We start from the raw sequence: 20,990 nt of genomic DNA, 5'->3' as shown, positions 1-20,990 counted from the left end.
TAGGGCTGGTGGGAGGTTGGGGAAGGGGAGAGCTGTACTGTCTGCTCATGCCAGGAATGCTGCTAGCCTCTGGCTGTCCATTCCACCTTCTTGAAGGCTGCAGGCAGGCAGCAGGGTTATCTTTATTTAGTGATAAGGAAGGAGGCTTGGAAGGGTTATGCAAATCACTTGGATTCTCACGTCTGGTGGTTCCCAGGAGCTTGAGGTGTCAGATTCCCTTCTAAGCTCACAGTGAGAGGTGTAGACAGAGCCCTGACAGACATCACCCCCCAACCCCCTCCTTGCCAGCATCTCAGCTCCACCTCAGCTTGCCCTCCATCTCCCTTTGACTTCTGACTGTGGAGGACACTGCCCTGCAACCCGCTGGTAACCCACTCACATGGGCACAGCCAGCTGGGAAAAGAGGGTCCCCGAGCTCCCCACCCACACTACCAGAAAATGAGGAGAGGCAGGAAAGAGATGGAATCCCCAGGTCATTTACAGGCCAGAGAGTTTATTTTAAGAATTGTGGGTACCCCAGAACACTGTCTTCCTTTTTTCCTGAGCTGCCAGGTCCTTACACCCCAAGAGGTGAGAGACAGGTGGCTGCTGTCCTGATGTCTACCCTGCCTTTTACACCTCTAGGTGTTCCCTGCTCTGCCTTATGTTCTCTCTCTCTCTCTCTCTCTCTCTCTCTCTCTCTCTCTCTCTCTCTCTCTCTCCCTCTCTCCTTTCTCCTTTTTCTTCCTGCCTTCCCTCAGGAGCTTCCAGTGTGACTTCCCTTTCTTCTGTCTTATTTGTGTCCTCATTCTTGCCTTTGCTCCTCTCATTTGTGACGTGGAGGTGTTAGTCTAACCTTCTCTGCCTCTGGGATGATGTCTGATTAATGAACTTCCAGCAAGCCCACTTTATCCAGGCGCAGACTTGTGCCAATCACCAGGGTTTATCAGCAAGCACAGCTTTCTTAGGAACGTGCTGCCGGGCCCTAGTCAGCTTCACAAATCCTGTCCTGTGAACCCAGCTGTGTTCCGAGGCCCTGGCTGGGCTTCTCTGGATCATAGACTCCTCAAAATGCTCCTCCAGAGAGTTCCCCTGGGAATATCAAAGGTTATCTGTACCCCTAGAATAGTGGTGGGACCTTCTGCCTCAGAAGACTGAGTCTCAGGGACTGAGTTCTATTGTCAGCAATTTCTGGAACACAAGGGCAGGAACTCTCATGATCTGATCCAGGGCTATGGAAGATCAGCTTCATTCTTATTCAAAATAAGCAACCACAGTCAATGTCTTTGTCACCAGTGAGAGACAAGGACTCCATGTAGTGAGTAGGCCAGCTGCTTCCTCCGTGTCTCAGCCTTCAGCGGGGACCTTGTCCCCTCCTTCCCTTGCATGCCTCTGATGTCATGTCTCCATGTTCACCCCTCCTTCCTCAGTGACCCATCCTAGATGCTCTGAGAGACATTGCCAAAGCTCTGACCATCGTAAAATACCATGCAGCATGGTGCCGGGGCTTCTTATCCTATACCATGGACATAGTGGCGTGCAGTGTTGTGTGGTACATAGCCTGCAGATGAACGTGCACTAAGCATGTGCTGTGCACATGCTAGACTTCCAAAGGAGATGCCTGTTTCCCTCTAGAAGCAGGCTGAGAAACCGTTATGTCAGGATGGTGTGGGAGTCTAATGGGTTTACCCCGGTGCAGAGGCAGGGGCCTGGAGGAGGGAAACTGGAGTGGGTGGGGAGTGCTGAGCAGCTCTGGCTCTGGTCTTGTACTGGCTACCCCTGGCCACCATCCTTCTTTATTTCTGGGGCAGTCCAGTTTCTTCTCAGAGCTCCTGCCTGTTAGGACTGGGAGAAAACCGGACCTCGCCCAGTGGGTTCACTTGAGCCTGCTCTGGGGTCCCAGGCTGGTCTGAAGTGATGGCTGAAGCAGGGATATATCCCCACTCTTCTTCTTGTCCCTTCACGTGACATTTTCATCAAGCCCTTGCTATGCCTGTGTGCTATTCTTGGTACCAAGAGGAAACAGGCCTGGGAACTTCTTCATCTGTTCTGTCCCCAAAGTTCTAGATGGAGGAGACATGCTGTATAAATTTAGAACTATGAATTATCTACAGCCCTCAGAGGTTTCCAGGCAGAGCAGACAGCAAAGAAGGAACTGTCAGTGATCATCAAAAGGAAACCCTACAAATGGGGAGCCAAACGCAGAGGCCAGAACTAGGGCTGACTGGGGCGATGGAGAGCTTGCCAGGTAGGGAAGACCTGTGGGGGAGCATCCCTCTTCCCCCAGAAGACATCACACAGAGCGGGTGACCACACAGAAGCTGCGGGAGCTGCAGAGCCTAGCCTGTTACAGCGTCTCTGCCCTCCCTGAGGGGTGTAAGCCTCCTCGTGTGGAGGCTAGCGTCTGTCTTGGGCATTCACGTGTGAGACTCGGCACTGGTTTTGCTATCTACAGCTCATGGTCACTTCTTTGAGTTTTTCACTGGAAAGTAAACAGCTGGAGTATGAATTGGCTGGAATCTGCGCCCCCTTCCTTTATTGAAAGGCTTTGCCAGGTTGTTGACAGGGTCCACAAGACGTGGAGAGGTAAGGTGAAGAGACCAGCCACACACAGTCAGCCATCTTCTAACCTCAGTTTCTCTGTTTGTTATGGGAAGGAGACCCCTGCAAGGTCTAAAATATGCGAGATCATCCACACTCATTTAGCCTTCGGCTGAGGCCTGATTGTTCCCATCCATTAAAGGCTTTATGTCCAGGCAGAGCCTCAGTCGTTACCTTTTTAACAATTTATTGAAGCCTGTTCTTTCCTAAGGGCTGGCCAGACAGATCCTTGAAGCCTCAGCTAGGATCTGGATCCTGTCACTGCTCATAAAGAGCCCGCCCCCTACTGGGGAACAGAAGCAAGGGAAGCGCTTGCTGGCTTCAGTAGCCAGTGCTTGGGGCAGCCAGGCAGTGGATTCTGGGAAGAGTCTCTAGGACCTACTAGGCAAAGCAAGTTAAAATTCCTTCCCAAGCTATTGACTTTATAATTGCTGAGTAAATGAGGAACCTCAGACAGAATGAGATGAGTTCTGTCCATTATTGCCAAGATATAGACGCTGTCATCCTCCTAGCCTTTTGTGCTCTGTTCGCTTGCGTCCCGTCCCTTGAAGCACTTGGAAGCAGACTACAGGCATTCTGATGAGTAACCCCTGTTAAAGAAAAGGGTGTTCTTCCATGTAACTGTCTTAGAAAGCATTTACTATTGCAATCATGGGACAATAATTTCAAAGCATTCCCAATAACATGACTCACACTAAAATCCTGAAAACAGTCTTTTGTAGCATTGTGTAATTATTATGACCTGAGCACCAAGGAAATTTACCTATCATGTTTGTTTGCACTTCCTTCAAGTTTAGCAATTGTGACTGTAGTATTAAATAATTTTAGGTTTATTTATTTCATGTGCGTGAGCATATTTTGCCCACATATATGTAAGTGTGTACCATGTGTGTACCCAGTGCAGGCAGAGGTTAGAAGAACATGCCAGTCAGATCCCCTGGAATTGGAATTACAGATGGTTGGGAGCTGCCATGTGGGTGCTGGGAAGAGAACTGGGTCCTTTGCAAGAGCAACAAGTGCTCTTAACCACTAGGCCACCTGGCCAGCCCCACTGGGCAGCAGCATTTTATAGAGCCACTGAAGTTCCCTTCGGTAGCACAACTGCAGGTGCAGGCCACTGCGGTACTGACTTGGTCCCTGTAGAGGTGACAGCTACAATTTTTATTAGAAATGTACCTTCTCTTTTAATTTGGCAGGTATTGTTTTCTGAAGAAGGGCTTTTTCTTAGCAGCTTGGTCTCCAGTTAAAGGTTCTGCCCCCTTTTGAAACTCTTGAATCTTACACAAGAGACAGGTGGGCAGAAGACACGAGTAAATAAATATGCATAAAAGACCCATATCTGGGTCACACACAGGTCAACCATCAGTTTGATCGAGACTGACCCTGGCTGATGGAAAGATGGCTAGCCTTATATCAGGGCTTGAATGGCTGGGGGCTCTCTGGAAGGAGACAGAAAAACAAGGGAGGGACCTTTGGATCTACCCATGCAGGCAGTGTGCCTTCCTCTTGCAGTCAGCCGACACTAATTGGGCATTTGTTCTAGGCTCTAAGCCAGTAGGACAGAGGACTGTCCCCCAAGGTGTTTAAATGGCAGGGGAGGGGAGTCAGAGAAGTAAGTGTGTGTGTGTGTGTGTGTGTGTGTGTGTGTGTGTGTGTGTGTGTAACGGGAGGTCTGGAATACCGTGTGGATGACCAGGGCCTGTGCTGTGGGAGGATCTTCCATTCCTTCAGCCAATAGCTGCTGAAATACCAGCCCACTGGGGCGTGGTCTATTTATCTTTAAAAGGAGCAGCAAGCTCTTGGTTCCGGTTCCTGCTCCAGCGACTAGGCTCCTTTCCTGACGGTTGGTGTTTCGTGAGTTTTACCCCCCAAAATAAGTACCCTTTTAAATCCTAACTGGTGTGGGGTTGGTTCGCGCATTAGACTGAGTGGAGAAATGGATGAAGTCAGCGGGGGTGGGGCGGGGGGGGGGGGGGAGAGCTACAGGCAGAGGAAAGTGCAAAGGCCCTGAGGTAGGGGATCTGACTCTGCTGGAGAAGGCGCAGCCGGGCTGGTGCAGCAGGAGGGGAGCCAAAGCGGCCCTCTGACTCCAGCAGGCAGCAGCCGTTCACTGCTTCACGCCCAGTTATTAAAGCCAGCAAAGCCTGGGGATTACTCCCCCCCCCCCACTGCAACATGATTTTGGGCGAATAAAAACAAATCAGAACTCATCAACTGTGAACAGAATTGTCAACTGTGAACCGTCAACAGTCTGGTTTAAAAATAGATGATAGGTTGATGAAATACAGTTGGAGAAAGCAATTTAAATAAAATGTTAAAAATAATACCCCAAGCACGCGAGGCCCGGCGAAGACTGTGGAGACCTGTGTGAGCAATGAACCCGAGAGAAGTTATTAGCTTTGCTTTACAAATCACAGGAGAGAAAGATTTACTGGCCACTTGCAGGAAATGTTCACTCATGCTGACGTATTGGTGGGTGCTATGCAAAATGGGAGCAAGGACTGGCTGGGAAATCCGCTAACGTACTTAGTTTTAAGTAGGTCAATGCTTTGAGTGCCTCTACATGGTCATACGGTGCCTTCTTTTCTCTGCTCTGCAGATAGTTGGGAAGGCACTTGTGTTCCAGCAGACCCAGGGTCTAGAAACTTCAGGGAGATTTGTGTGAATATGGAGGCTGGTCCATGCTTAAATGATCTCACCTGATTTCCTAGTTGCTCAACTCATTTCCTGTGTCGAGTTAGAGCTAACTATTCATATAACCACTTTTTATAAAATCAGTATAAGACTCGAAATTTTCATATGCCCCCTGTTCCACTACTGGGCATGAGTCACTTCTTCATATCCAGCTCCCTGCCACCCTCAGATTGCCGTTCTGTGATTGGTTTGGTTTGGTCTGGTTCGTCTTCTCTTTCTTTCAAATAGACCTGTGCCATCTTGGCACAAAGATTTACAGTTTTAATCTCAAACTAGAGCATCTCCTTGTCCTGGAGTCTGCGTCTTTTTAAACACTAGATGTGACATGTATCAGTTAGCTTGGCTGTCACAGAGAAGAACTAGAAACCGAGCAGCGTAAATGATGACGTTCCCCTGTGGTAGCCCTGGAGGCTGGATGTTTCTGATCAAACAACCACAGAGTCTGGCTCATTGTGAAGCAGAGGAATTGTTCTCTTGGTCCGTGGTGCCTCTGGGGGTCTGAGGCGTTCCTTGGCTTTCAGAAGAGTGTTCCATCACTTCATTCCTCCTTGGTATATCTGTGTCCATGTGGCCCTTCCTTATGAGAACACCAGTAACACTGGCTTCAGGCCTACCCCAGCCTGCTTTTGTGAAGCCTCCACTGGTAAAAAGAAAGGTCTGAGACTCATTTGGACACAGCTTGCACGTGGGATGGAGTTGGGCCCTAGAGGGAGGTGGGCTTCTCTGCAGTAGCCTCTTCTGGGGTGGACGGGGCTGGAGGGATGGTTCTCCAGCGGGCAGTACGCACTCAACCTTTCTCCCAGTGGGTGTCTTTCAGTCCTTCCCTTGGAGGTCTCCTGCTTTGGCTCTCCTGAGCTGTTAGGAGCCCAGAGCCTCTTAGTCCAGAGGATTTGCTAACACCTGCTTCCTCTGTTTTACATTCAACATCAATGGCTTTTTAAAGTGACAGACAAGTTACGCTAGACCCTTTTACTAGCCCCCAAGAAGGTCACACTTTCCAGTTTTGTTTTTTTAACTGCCCTGCTGTGAAAGCTGAGCTTGGCTCACCACGTTCTGACTGCCTGGCTCCTCCCTCTCTTCCGGGCAGGTGTAGAGATGACTAGACTGGTTCCTCCTTGGCATAGCACTCTGCGTCTACACGTGTATCAGTTTTAGCCCCTGCTTTGCACATGCTATAGCAAAGGTTCTCATCCCCTACTATTTGTCCTAAAGTCAGGAGGATGGGGCTGCTGGTACCCCATGATGTTGGGAGGATGCTCAGGACTCCCTGTCTCCCTTCCCCACATCTCCCCTGCAGACTCCTTCATTCTCTTGTGCTGCTCCATTCTCTACTGCCTCTTTCCCAAAGAGAAAAGTACCGCTTTGCATGTCTTGTTATTACAGCTAAGTTGGGAAGCCCAACATCTCGGGCTATGTACCTGTTTCTAGTGGGGGGCAGTGGAAACGCTTGCTTTAACCCCTCTTCCCTTGGCTCTCATTTTCTTAGCGGGCCTGAACTAAGGGCACAGCATAACTGCGTTGTAATTATTCCTAAACCATTACATGTGTTGGCGCTGTCCAATCAGCTCCGTGCAGTCAGCTGGCTCCACCTGGGGGCCGTAACCTAAAGCTTGGGAGAGGGAGGCCACACCAGCTTTTGTAGAACTCCCTCAGCAGGAAGGTTTTCTCTCCGAGAGTCACCAGACCCCTCTGGGTAAGGTGGCATAGAGCCTAGCTATGGCCTCTGCCCTGGCAACAGCCTGGTCAAGAAGGATGGCATTGCATCTGGGAACCTTACTTACCTACTGGGAGATAGAGAAGAGGAGCTGCAGAAGGGGACGTTCATGGAGATGCCCTAGTCTCGAGCCGCAGGCCTGGGAACACCTGTGCCTCTACCACATGGTACGTGGGCTCCCACAGGTGTGGGTCAGGATTCCAGTTCAGAGTTTCTGAGAGGACAGCCCCCAGTACCAGGTACTGAGCAGCCTTTCAGTGGGGCAGCCTGGTTCTGGCTTGGTTACCACCTCCAGAGAAGCCTGTATATTATAAAATGTATGATGTCTAAGATGTGAATCATTTATATAAGTTGTTAAGTCCAGCAGCAAGGATAAAAAGGAAAGCTGAATTCAAGTGTGAAGCACACATCACCTGTTTTTGTGATGCATCTGTGTGCCCTGCCCTGCCCCCTAGGGAAGTCACCATCGCTTAATGGCATTTGTTATACCCTTGTTATGAGTTTTTACTGTCTCTGTCTGTATGGATATTTGTATGGCCTGTTTTGAATTTCTAAATTCAAATAGAATTTTAAAAATTCAAATAAAATGGTGGGATTACAGCCATTTAAAATCTCTTAAGTTTATTTTTATTTTATGGGTTTAAGTATTTTGCTCACATGAATTGCTTTGCCTGAATGTATGTGTATGGTACCATGAGGCTACCTTTTTCTCATGGGAGCCAAAAGAAGGCATATAATTCTCAGGAACTAGAGTTACAGGAGGTTGTGAACTACCATGAGGGTGCTGGGAATCAAACCCAGGTCCTCTTGAAGAACAGCCAGTGCTCTTACCTGCTGAGCCATCTCTCTAGCCCTGGGATTACAGTATTTTGAACTTCACTTGCACGTCACGAATTGTCCTAGAAGATAAGGTGCCCTTGAACCTTGACTCCGACTGGCACAGGTGAAAACGATTTTCTCAGTGGCTCCTGTCTGGAATACAGAGAAGTCGGTTGTCTTGCAGATGGTTGCCAGGGGAACATGAGAGGAGATGCTGCCGCTCAGCCAAGCAGGCTTGGTTGCAAGAGGTCATGTCTGGGTCACAGGACACGGGGTTCTGTCTACTGGGAGGCAGGAGGAGAAGGCTGACTCTGCCAGTAGCCCAGGGCAAGCAATGAAACTGGTGCCTCTAGAAGTGTCTGCTGGCGCCTGCTCCTTCAGCTGCTGACCCAGCTGCCTGTCAGAGTCGCTCACGTTGCAGTGCTGAGACCACGGGGCAGGGGAGGCAGGTGTGGGTCATAAGACAAAGAGCCATGGGCACGAGCAATGTGTAGAATCAAGGAGTTTGGTGAGGGAAAATATTTATGTCTGTAACAGACATGGCAGGAAGTTACAAAAACGATTAATTCGGGCAAAATTTAAACTTTACGAAATAAATTTATACATAAAAGAATTTTTTGTACCTAAAAAAAAATTCAGAGAGTCTGTGGGAAAACTAGTTTGTAAACCTCCAATCGGAAACTGAGGGTTGTTTAGAGAGCCAGCCCAGAAGAGGAAGAGGAGATGGAGGGAGAGGGTGGAGAAGAGATGGAAGGAGAGGGCACTGGCTGGAGCTGTGCATGTGCCCTGTATGTGGCTTACTTTACGTCAGACTCGACAAAGCTAGAGTCCCCTGGGAAGAGGAAGCCTCAAGTCAGGAATTGCTTGTGTCAGACTGGCCTGTGGACAAGTTTGTACAGCATTTTCTTGAATGTTTCACGTAGGAGTGTGCAGTCCACTTTGAGTGGTACCACCCCTGGCCAGGTGGTCCTGGATTGTATGAGAAAGCAAGCTGAGCAAGCCACGGGGAGCAAGGCAGTAAGCAGCATCCACCATGGTCTCTGCTTCAGTTCCTGCCTCTGCTTCTCTTCAGGATGGATTGTAACCTGAAACCCAGTTTCCTGTTGTCAGCGTGTATCACAGCACCAGAAATCAAACGAGGGCACAGCGCTGTTTGAGGAGAACATTGACACAGGTGGCCTCTGGCTTGGTGCCTGCAGCCACATCCCCTACCCAGAGGTCTTTCTGCCCTGGCTGCATACACTCATGAAGTCAGCCTTACCGTAAAGCCCTGGCCACATGACTTTGGCATTTACTCCCAAGTCAGAGCAAGTGATGTTTGATGCCTGGGCCAGGCTTTGTTTCACAAAGTGCCCCTGTCCTGTGACCACACTGGTCACAGGCTAGGCGTTTCTGGATCATGTATAGAAGGAAGCTTTGCATCGAGATGGAGCTTGCTCTGCCGTTGCCCCTTGGATGGGTGACAGCTGGATTTATACCCAAGGATCTCAGAACCTTTGGAGCTGTCTGTAAAGTATCATTTGCCTGGCTTTGTTGTCATTCTGGGGACTGAACATCCCGTTCGCTCACGGTGAGCCCATGTCCACCTGTACTCCAGCGAGTTTCTTTGCAAATGCCGGCGACTTTTTGCAGATGATTTGTGTTTTCTAAGGGCAAGGACTGTGTCTGCTCTTCCCTTTCTTCTAAATGATTCCCCGTGGCACCCGATAAGAGATGCCTGCTGAGTGGATGCGGAAGTTCCGTCTATCTCTCCTTTCTTTGAACCTCCACCAGGTTCGCAGGCCCTGGGCCTTTGCAGGAGACTGATTATATGCAAGCCTTGATCCTGAGAAATTGACAGGCAGGAAGCGAGAAAACGCCGATAGCTCATCTGGGCCAGAGGCAAAGGGGCAGTAGGTACAGTTTTAGTGCTCTGAGCCTCCAGCCATGGAGCAGAAACTATCTCAGGACTCTTCACAGCTTGGCTCTGAAGCCAGACGTGCTTTTGGCTGAGGTCTTTTATGAGTTATTTAACCTCAAAGAACCTCAATTTTTAAAATCATATTAAAAGTAATAAGAATGAGGAACCCACTGTGGTCTAGGGCACCTGTAAATACTTTCCTCTCCTTGTGCTTTGAGTCTATGGAGACTTCTCCCTTAGGAGAAAGAGACCCCAAAGCCACCGTTGCTATCCATAGGAGACGACAGGAGGTTGTGGCTTCTAACATTGAATCCTAGAATTAGGTAGACTTCCCATTGTGTCCCAGGCCAGTTATAGTAGGGCTCCAGCCCACAGAAGACCAATGTAGACTTTCAGTTCCAGACAGGGGAGGCACAAGTTTTTATCGTGCTCCGAGAAGAAGGGGCAGCGCACCTCGGGCATCATCCAGACCCGGAAAGGAGGTGGCCGTGCGTTGCTGTGGTTTGAAGGTGGAATGCCCCTCACAGACTCAGATGTAGGATGTTTCGTCTCCAACTGAGGATGCTATTTTCAGAGTCTAGAAACTTTAAGAAATGGAAGCTATGTGGAGGAAGTGAGCTGGCTGGGAAATGCCCTTGCAGCCTGTGTTGTCTCATGTTCAGCCCTGGGCTCCCATCTTCCCTGTTTTGCTTCCTGTCCACCGTGATGCCGGTATTATCATCATGGCCTCCCACCATGATGGGCCGAAGCCATGAGCAAAACAAATCTTTTTTCTCTCATTATTGTCACAGTAATGAGAGAGCTGGTTACTAAGAACGTCCTCGAGCTCTTCCTCCGTGTGGGAGGATTTGTTGGGGAGCCTTCAGCGCTGAAGTGGGAGAGCTTCATGGGTCATAAAGAACTCCACATGCATTAAGTTTCAGATAATCTTCGTATTTTATAAATGATGACAGTTGAGCCTACAGTTAATTAAAATTAGCTTCCCGGTGCTTCCGCTGTGGTTTGCAAGTTATCTGGCACACTTTGAAAAAAAAAAAAAAAAAGAAAAGCCAATCCCAAGTTAGTGTTCTGAAAGCCAGAGGGGTAGGCCTCTCCCTTCTCCATCTTTGACCCCTTAAAGCCAGGATGCCAGCTGCTTCCCGGAAAGCCGGGCAGGAGTCTTGCGAGCTGTGTTTTGACGGTCTGCCCTGTCTCTCTCTTGCAGTGCAAGTTGGAATTCCATGCTTGTTCAACAGGCAAAAGCCTCAGCTCCCTCTGCGATGGGCCCTGTCCGTGTCTGCCTGAGCCTGAGCCGCCGAAACCCAAGGCAGAAAAGAGCGGTGAGTGGTCAGGGCAGGCTTGTGTGGGCAATCCTGTCTCAGCTGCCAGGGGCCAAGCTTGTGACACCACTGCTCATGCCCACGAAGGGAATAGGAACTGAGTTGAGAAGTAAGCTCTCCAGCTTCTGCCATTCGGTGTGTGCTAGCTTCTTTTGGTAGTTTAGCTCTGGTGTGGGAGGGGCAGGTTTTCAGCATCTAAGACCATGCCTGCCCTTGGGCTTATCTTTCTCCAACTGCAAATTCTAGGCTCCTTTGAGCCTCTCGAAACCAAACATCACAGAAACTGCAGAGATACCAGGCAGAGAAGAATGTTTTCCCTTAAGCATTTCTTCATCAATACACTCTACTGGAGCCTGGTCTAAAGCCAAGGGGCAGATAAAGGGAGCAGCTCCCTGGGACCCCTGTTTCTGTCCATGGTTGAGAGGGCTGGGACCCGAGGGCTTCTTGGGGTGCTTTCTAATGGAGAAATCATGTGGCCCATTGACCGTTGTCCTTCTGAAATCCAAGTTTTGAATTGAATAAGTGATACTGCTTGTTCTTAGCTGTGACTGGCTGCTTCATAGGAAGCACTGAATGTCCATGTAGGCCTGTGTGTGTGTGTGCATACATGTGTTTGTGTGTGTGTGCATGTGTGTGATCACGTGTCTTGCAGAGCTGGAAGCTTCTTATGACTAAGGAAATGAACAAGATGAGAAAAAATATGATTTTTATTCGTTGTGTGTGGTCTCTGCTAGGACAAGTAGATAAAGACTCCGAGAACTGGCCTGGGCAGTTCCACTTCAGAAACTTTACAGCTCTTTGGAAGGCTTGTCTCTAAAGAGCAGTGTGGATCATGAAGCATTGTGATTATAAGTTATCAGCAAAGATTACTACGGATTCCCCACTAGCCAATCTCATTGCATTTGAGGCCAATTTATTTATATAATGGCATTAAGAAGACTTTGATATAATATATAATACTGTATTGTTTTTTGGTGGAAAAAAAAAACCCAAGGCCACGGTGTTAAAACTGTAGGTATTAAAGAGGTCAGCTGAGGAAGTAAGACCCTTTTAGGTCAGGTCCTCGGCCTCATCATTAAAGGAACGTAGGGGGTGTGCACAAAGGCCCAGCAGGAAAAGCTAATTTAGGACGTGGGAGAGGGAGAGCGTGAAAGTCTGCACCGGGTAGTAGCATGGGTGGCTCATGTGAGGCCCACACCGGAACACTGAGGGTGTTCCTAGTACGGGTTAGAGGATGCTCAGGGTGGAGGGTTGTCTCTAGGGCAATGTGGGCTTACCATTTCTTCCTTTGATGGGGGTCAGATCCCAAGGTTCCAATCAGGTTACACCAACCATAAGCATCCACCCCTGGTTCCTGAAGTCAGGCATAGCACGCAGCAGGGGCAGTTTCCCCTTAGTTGTCCCTGACAATGGAATGTCACTTACTGGATATAACATACTGGTCATGTGATGAAAACCGTGTCGGCTCTGAGTGTTTGTGCCTGGTAGTGGTATTTTAAGATCTGGAGAGCATCCTGACAAACCAAGTCCCACCTGTCTCTCTGCCTTGGAATCCTTTCTCTTTAACTACACAGTCCAGAGAATTCTACCTAAAATCCTCTGGAGTCTTCTTAGGGAGCTGTGGTAGCCCACACTATGCTAGATTCTGCGTCAGTCTGAATCCCATGCTATGCTAGGTTCTGCGCGATTCTGAATCATGCTATTCTAGGTTTATCTTCTGTGGGAAGGAAGGAAACTCTTTGTTTTTCCCGTGATTTTCATAGATGAGGTGAAAACTAGGGCCACCAGATGTGCTAAGGTTTCCATTTTTTTTAAATTGGCGTAACAGCCCCATTTTCTGAAGACCTTTTCATTTCTCCTATGTTGTTATAATGACCTCCACCTCTGATGACAGGGGGCTTTCTTAAGTGTGACCCTCCAGGTATGGCTGTGACCATGTCATCAGCATCTGTCACCAAGGCAGATGGTCACTGGTAAAAAGTAAAATTCCTCATAAGCCCACGCAAATGCATTGCCATTAAACGTAAAAGGACTCGGGGATAAAAGGTGGCAGACCCTGAATTCTGAAAGGTCGGTGAGGATGAGATTGTTATTTACAAAGGTTTCAAGACATGTGTGAAAGCCTGTTAACGCCAAGAGACAGTTCAAAAAAGCAGGAAGTTCATCTTAGCGTAGTAGACAAGAGAACATTATAAAATAATATCAGTGATATTCCATCCACATCAGTGCCCTTCGGGTGGCATGCCTGTTTTTCCTTCAGAACATTGCCCCTGGGCTGACATGGCTCAGTCCCTGAGGCCATCTGGAAGCTGTCTAAGAAATATCACCTTGGAAGCCCCACATCTTCCTCAAACTCTCAGTTGCTTACCCTTGGGGCAAGCTCTTTCTCTGGGGTTCTATGACAGGCCTTCTGTGTTAACAATCCCATTTCAAAACTTTGAGGAAATGTAGAAATTTCCATTTAAGAATGAGGTGAAGCAGCATCCAGCTGCCAACAGCAGGACTGAAGACCGTACGGTGGGGTTTGTTGCTGCACCCAGTGTTGTCCTAATGGAGAAGAACAACCCCTTCTGAGACACAATGTTCAATGACTTCAGATGGATTTAATTAATGTTTCCTTGACAGATAGCAACATGTGTGATGACAAGAGCTTTGACAATATCTTAGGGTCATCACAGTACATTGACAGTGCTTGACCTGAACAAACTTGATCAAGCTCGGGAGCTGACCTTTTCCTTCCAGTGATAATGGTTCTTTCTACAAAGCTCTCAGAGTGACTCATAGTAGGTGACAAGAGTTGGGCTGAGGTTGTGGCAGCTGGAACCAAGCCAAAGGCTGACTATCAGGGAGAGGTCAGAAGTGAAGTGGAGGGCAGTTCCCAGGTGACAACCGAGGTGCAGGGACAGAGAAGGAAGGCTAAGCCTGAGCCTCCTTCTGTTATCTGTCAGGGTGCCGTCTGAAGAAATAGACAGTAGGCATGGCCACCAGTGGTTGTGGTCAGCAGTGGGCATGGCTGGAAGTAGGTGTGGTCAGCAGTGGGTGTGGTCAGCAGTGGGTGTGGTCAGCAGTGGGCATGGCGGGCAGTAGGTGTGGTCGGCAGTAGGCATGGCGGGCAGTAGGTGTGGCCGGCAGTAGGTGTGGTCAGTAGTGGGCATGGCGGGCAGTAGGTGTGGTCAGCAGTAGGTGTGGTCAGCAGTGGGCATGGCGGGCAGTAGGTGTGGTCAGCAGTGGGCATGGCCGGCAGTAGGTGTGGTCAGCAATAGGTTGTAGCCAGAGGCTTTTCTGTGTTCCACCTGGTCTAGTAGCTGCTTCTAAAATAATCACTTAGAGGCTATGTGTTAAGCATAATTGTTTAGCTGATGTCTCAGGCTTATTACTGGCTAGCTCTTACAACTAAATTAACCCATTTCTATTAGTCTATATTTTACCACAAGTCACATCTTGCTTCCCTAGAGACTGCTATCATCTCCCTTGACTCCACCTTCTTTCTCCCTGTATTCAGTTTGGCTTTCTGGTCTAGGTATATTGTGCCCTGACTTTATTCATCAACCAATAAGAGCAACACATATTTGCAGCGTACAGAAGGACATCCCACAGCAGTAGGCATGGCAGACAGTGGGCATGGTCACCAGCAGGCATAGCTGGCAGTCACGTGGTTGGCAGTAGACATGGCATCTACTGGAAGTCTTTCTCTAAAACACTTTGCTGCCTGAAACATCAATACTCTCAATTCTTACCAAAGTCACAAAGGGTTGGAGGAAGGGGTGGGCAGCATGGGGTGAACAGCATCCATCTTGGGTACTCAGATAGATGTTCCCTTTTTCCTTCCCTGTGTCCCGCTGGTGCCTCAGTATTGATCAGTATCTGGTGTAGGTGTGGGGGCACCTCTTAATTGAAGAGCCCCACTTTCTCCTGGATTTGATGTTTTCGAGATAAGATGTGTCTAACTCTTAAATTAGAAGTGTCTTGTGTCTCCTTCTTCAGCCTGTTTTGAAGTGAGAACCGAGTGGTTGAGATCTGGCCTCCTTCCTTTGATGTGACCCCCGAGGAGCTGGTGGGGAATGAGATCATCCTCTACTAGCTCTGAATGCCTCTTACTGCACTTTCCAGTCACCTTATGACCCTGGCCATCTCTCTGACCTCATAAAGCCAGGCCAGCCTCAGAATCCTAAACTAGCGGTTGTTCAACAAAACAGCCACAGAAATGTTTTGTTCCTGTCTAAAGGAAGGAAAATGTCTAAAAGAGAGAATGGAGAGGCAGCGTGTCCAGCACAGGAGTGGAGCTCCTGCCTGGTGTATGTAGACCTAGAGTTGATCTCAAGTGTAAAGATGAAAAGATGGGGGAGGTCCTGAAACTTTTTTAAGCCTAAGTTTAGTGTTTGGTATTTGCCAAGACTAGCAACCAGGACTAATAACCAAGAAGCCACTTCTTAGACTGAGAGTCGCCTCTTAGCTGCAGGGTGTTACAACTGCCCTTTCTTCAGCCCTCAGCGAAGGTGTCAGAGAAGGGATAGAGATAGGGGCACAATTCTCTACAGTGGAGAAAAATCTAGAAAGTAGAAGTCTCTTAAAACAAGGTTCGAAGACAGCTCTTTGGATTAGCCAATGGGTCTCCCACCCCTTCTAACCCTGCACCCTCCCAGCCTGCTACACCACTCCTTCCAGTAGAGCCAGACCCTCCACTCTGAGCTTGGTGGCCTTGCCATGAGCATCATCCTTCTGGAGATGCTTGGAGCTTCCCTGTGTGTGGGAAGGACTCTGCATGACTGTGGGCTTCCAGGTCAGAAGGATCTCAGTTACCGCTCACTTTCATACCTGTATGTTTCTGCAGCATCCGTGTTTGTAAAGAGGCCACATGTGTAAGCCCCATCTCCACGTCCACATCTACAGTAGATTATATTTGTACAAAACTGACACCAGTGTTCTAAGCATGTGATTATGAATGTGTGAGTGTGTGAGCATGTGGGTGCCATGCACTTGAATGTACATGCATGTGGAGGCCAGAGGTCAACATCAGGTATCTTCCGCAATTGCTCCTCCATCTTAGTTTTTGAGACAGAGTCTCTCACTGACTCTGAAGCTCGCTGAGTAGGCTGCATTGGCTGGCCAGCAAGCCCTTAGGATCCACCTGTCTCTACCCTACTCCCCAGTGTTAGGGTTACAAATGGACACAGCAGTACCTAGCTTTTATGTGGATGTCACAGATCTGAACTCAGCTCCTCAAGCATAGCACAGCAAGCTATACCCAGTGAGCCATCTCCCTAGTCCCCAGATATCTCTGCCCAGTTCCCATAAACCAGAGGAAAACCCTGGAGGCCCCCTGAGAGAGACTTGTCTAGACTTAGACAAGTAGGCCACTGGATTCCAGGTCTCTGTTTGCAGCCTTGGATCACAGCTCTCAGCCTGGAGGAGGCAAGGTTGAGCGGTGGGAGTTTCCCTGGGGTCTGAAATCATTGGCTGAGTCTCACAATGTTGATCATAAGGCAGACAGTGTCATTGTACCCTAATACCCAGCAGGATTTGAAGGACACCTTACCACAGTGCCCTCTGCTGTCTCTGGAGGAGGAGGTGGAGAGAACAGGGTCGCTGTCTAAGAGCAGCTCCCCCTCCTGCTGTAGGCTCGGCCTAGGTTTTGGAGAAGGGATGAGTTCAGATACCCTGAGAAATGCTGGGGAAGGCTAGAAAGAACTCGCTGCGGGCCTGACATGCTGGAGAAAGGAGCAAGTCGAGGGTGAGCTGGGCTCAGGGAGACAGGAGAGCTGCAGATTAAGGGGGAAATAACAACTTCCTCTTGCTGAGCTATTTCCAACAGGAGAAAGAATGTCTACGGTGATTTTCTCTTCTTCAAGGGTGTTTTCCATCTGAGAGATAGATTCTATGTGGGGGAGGTGGATCTTGGGATGACAGACGGTTGTCTAATTCTATTACTTATCACAAGTGGATCAGGGGAAATGTGTTTAAATGGGAACAGGAGACAGAGTAGGGTTCCTCCCAGTGCAATGTCTAAATGGAAAACTCCTCAAAGAAAATCCTGCTGCATAGGCTCCTAGAACAGTGGTTCTCAACCTGTGGGTCATGACCCCTTTCATAGAGGTTCCCTAAGACCATTGGAAAACACGCATATTTACATAGTAGCAAATTACAGTTATTAAATAATGAAAACAATTTCACGGCTGGGTGTCACTACAATATGAAGAACTGTAGTAAAGGGCCCCAACATTAGGACGGTTGAGGACCACTGTGCTAGAATACTGGAGATGGTCTTTGTATCTAGAGAGAACGTTGTCCCTAATGCCTGAGGTATAACAGGGTGAAGGCCCCAGACTTGCAAGCCCATGATTTATCACACCCTTTCCCTACCCATTCGGCTCACATTGCTTATTATTCTGTTCCACACTTTAGTCAGAAATTAAATGTACGAGGGAGCATTTAAGTTTTAGGGACCAGTTATTCCAAATGTCAAGATTTTTTAAAAAGAAAGAGAAAAACCTTGAGAATTAAATTGGCAACTGCCTAAAAATTTAAATACCCTAATCAGTACTCTGAGATATTTACTGGATTTAGCTTTGATCTCAGCTTCTGTTTTGCTTGACCAACTCTGGGAAGGAAGACCACAGATTTCCCTGGTCCAGCATGCCTATTTGATATTAATTGATCAGAGAAAGCTGGAAGTGAAAAGAGAAAGAGGGTAAACTGAGGCATGATTGGAGTTCAGAGGACAGGATGTGAGCATGTAACCAGAGACTGTTCATTCATTTCCCGGCTGCCCAGACACGAGTAATCACACAAATCACACAAAAACTCTATTAATTACAGCACTACTTGGCCTATTAGCTCAGGATTCTTATTAACTAACTCTTATATCTCAAATTAACCCATTTCTGTTAATCTATTAATCACAATGAGGCTGTGGCCTACTGGTAAGGTTTTCCAGCATCTTTCTCCTGAGGCATCTCACTGACTCTGCCTACTCTCTCTCTCTACATCTCTGTTCAGATTTCCTGCCTGGTTTTGCTCTGCTAAGCTATTGACCAAAACAGCTTCTTTATTAACCAATGAAAGCAACACATATACAGAAAGACATCCAACTTCAGAAGCTTAATCTAGAAATTAAGAACTTTGATAGTTCGCTCAGACTGTACTCTTCAGTTCTTTGCACATTGAATGTCCGGACTGTAGAGATCTTTCCCCTTACAGTGTGCTCCCTGCTCTTCCAGACGCCCTGATTACTGTTCCCAGCACCCACGCTGAGTGGTTCACAGTGCCAGGAACTCCAGTGCCCTCTTCTGGCCTCCACAGGAACCCACACTTAAATGCTTGCACTCCTCACACAGACATAAAAACACACTTAACCATGTTTATCTGCTCAATTTTTCTAACAGATGGTGTCATTTGAATTGCTGAGGAGGAAATTTAAGATTTTAATAGATAATAATGTGGAGGGTTAAGTCTTCTCTGGAGCTTACTTTCTTACCCTCTCATTAGGCTATGTCCTTAACCTAGTTCAAATGTCCATGTACATGAATGCTAAGCTTCCTTTGGAAAATGAAAAAGATCCACATGCTACAGTATGCATGTCCAATACATACATGCCCATGCCTACGTAAGTCCGTGCCTACGTATGCTCATACACATGCATGACCACAAATATACATACTCCTACACATGCCCCTTTATATGTTCACCCTACATGTTCATCCATGTGAAGCATACTCATAAACATGCATATCCATTCACATACCCTCACACATACATACCCTCCACATGTGTGCACATGGATGCTCACATGTGAGCCACATGCATATCTATGCTTGTAAAACACATCTTATTGTGGTTTTGGTACTGAGAGGATATGGCCCTTTTCTGATACCACATTCCTCACTGATGGGATTTTTCCAAGGTGAGAGACAGGCTGTCCTCACTCATTTCCTCCCTGTCTTTCCGCACGTGTGCGTAGCTCTCTGAAGTTTATCAAAACCCTGGCATGAGCTCATTGTCCCCGCCACCTTGTGCTTTTCTGGTAGTCTCAAGTTTCCGCCCTAGCTCCTTGAAGATAAAATTCCTTTGTAATCTGTCCTGAAGTCAGCTGTGCTTCCGTGGCTCAGCTATCTGCTGCTGTGAGAAAGATAGCACTGCACAATAGGAAATAAACTGAAATTAGAGTCAGAGGGACGCTCGTGGCAGCTACACCACCAAGGGGCTGCTTGGCAAAATCCTGCCTGTTTCCTGGGTTCCATGAGTAAGATTGGGAGCTGGGCCTTTGACAGGGTGGGGACTGAAGGATGGTGCAGGCCCCACTCTTAGCAAGTGAGATGAAGTGAGCTCTAAATTACCTACAAATGTCACAAACTACAGCAACTCCTCAATCAGCAGCCTCCTCATCCTGAACCACTGTCATGATGGTGATCCAGGCATCTTCTGCCTGGATGTCAATCATCAGGATGATGTCATAGTCTGTTACCTGTATATTATCATTATCATCAATATGACATCACTGTCCTCTGGCTGAGTGTCACCATCTGTATGATGTCATTGCCCTTTACCTGTAGAATTATTAGCATCCTCTGCCTGTGTGTTGTCATTCTCAGTATGACGTCACCATTCTCTGTTCTCTGCCTGCATCTTCTCAACAGGACAAACATGGCCATGATCATAATAATTCTCTGTTGCTAAACCCAATGTGGTAGCGTGACAATGAAGTGTGTGGGGATGCCACTCTGATTGGAGGTGAAGGGGCGGGGATGTCATCCCATTAGAGGCAGGGATGCCACTTTGGTTGTTCCACTTAAGGAAGATATATCAAGGCCAGATAAAGTCAAGGCTCACTCTTTTCCTAAGTATATAGTGAGAGATCCCCAGATCCATTGGGACTACAGGCAAAATCAACACCAAGATCCACATCCTAACCAGAATGGTGTGGTTCTTCTAGTCCCCATGGGTAGCTCCCAATGGCCCTTCTGTTTGAAGAGAGTCTTACAGCAAGAAAAGGTGGGTGTTCTACTTAATATTCTCATGATTTCAAGACCTAGAAAGACTCAGAGGGAGAGGTGGCTTCAGAACAGGTCAGTGAGCTGTGTGAGAAAGAGGCCAGAGAGTAAGGGGCCAGGACCGTAGGGGTCTGCAGCAAGTGCAAGCCCTGTTTGCCAGATGCCCACAGAGCAACCACAGGCATGCTGAGGAAGAGACCTTTCTTCATTGCTGGTCGCCTTTACCTTGTGAAAGATCTTATAGAGAGCCGTCTAGCTCTCCTGTGGGGCCTCAGCCTAGGCAGCCGGGAGCCTGTTTCCGCTCCTCCCTGGTCCAGAGAGCACCAAGTGTTAGTGCCCCCATGGGCCCACCTGTGCTCTGTCTGCCTGAGTCTCCTCAGGTCGCTTGCCATCAGATCATGTGTGGAGACATAGAGAGACTCGCAAGTAAGCCCTCTAGGCCCGTCTTGGCATGGGGTGTGAATGCAGCCCTGGCCTCAGAGGTCACACAGGCAGGGAGTACTGACTCTGTGAAAACAGATTTAAAAGTTCAATGTCAAAGACCAGAAAATTAGTGCTGCAGGGAGTTTGATTAGAGCACCAGTCATGTCCAGAGCACAGGGCTAGTACAACAAACGTGTCTTAAAATTGATTTAAGCTAAGTTTAAAGGGAGCTAGAAAGCCATTTGTATGGGGCCAAGCAGCTATTACTTTAAAGGGGTTCCTGATGCCGAACAGGCTGAATCCATGTCCCTATATCTCTTCAAATCTAGGCATGTATTAGTCCCAGGCTAGGCTTACTGCCGGAGTGTTCAAAGCTCCAGGGCAGAAGCATAGAGGAGCTGGCATCCCGCCTCAGCCTTCTGGCTAGGCTCTGCATCTGGACCCCAGCCTCCAGGAAGGATCAGCCACTTGTGCTTCCATAGGCCTGACCCACGGCCTCCGTGTCTGTGGTGACTCCTATAGGTCCCCTTGCCTGCCACGTAGTGTCTGTGATC

General features: G+C 48.2%; 1 protein-coding gene across 2 annotated transcripts in view; it reads left to right on the top strand.

Moving 5' to 3' along the window:
• The window catches only part of Spock1 (SPARC (osteonectin), cwcv and kazal like domains proteoglycan 1), a 438,932-nt gene that overhangs the window by 354,415 nt on the left and 63,527 nt on the right, over positions 1 to 20,990 (top strand). For both annotated transcript variants that reach the window (XM_050143949.1, XM_050143950.1), the window contains one exon: positions 10,912 to 11,026. In XM_050143949.1, the coding sequence (XP_049999906.1) occupies positions 10,912 to 11,026 (115 nt within the window). The remainder of the gene's footprint in view (positions 1 to 10,911; positions 11,027 to 20,990) is intronic.

The sequence above is a fragment of the Alexandromys fortis genome, unplaced genomic scaffold, assembly GCF_014885135.2.
Source record: "Alexandromys fortis isolate MF-2015 unplaced genomic scaffold, M_Fortis_MF-2015_v1.1 scaffold_1, whole genome shotgun sequence".
Lineage (NCBI taxonomy): Eukaryota > Metazoa > Chordata > Mammalia > Rodentia > Cricetidae > Alexandromys > Alexandromys fortis.
The sequence above is the reverse complement of the archived record's forward strand: the minus strand, read 5'-3'. Positions and strand labels throughout refer to the sequence as shown.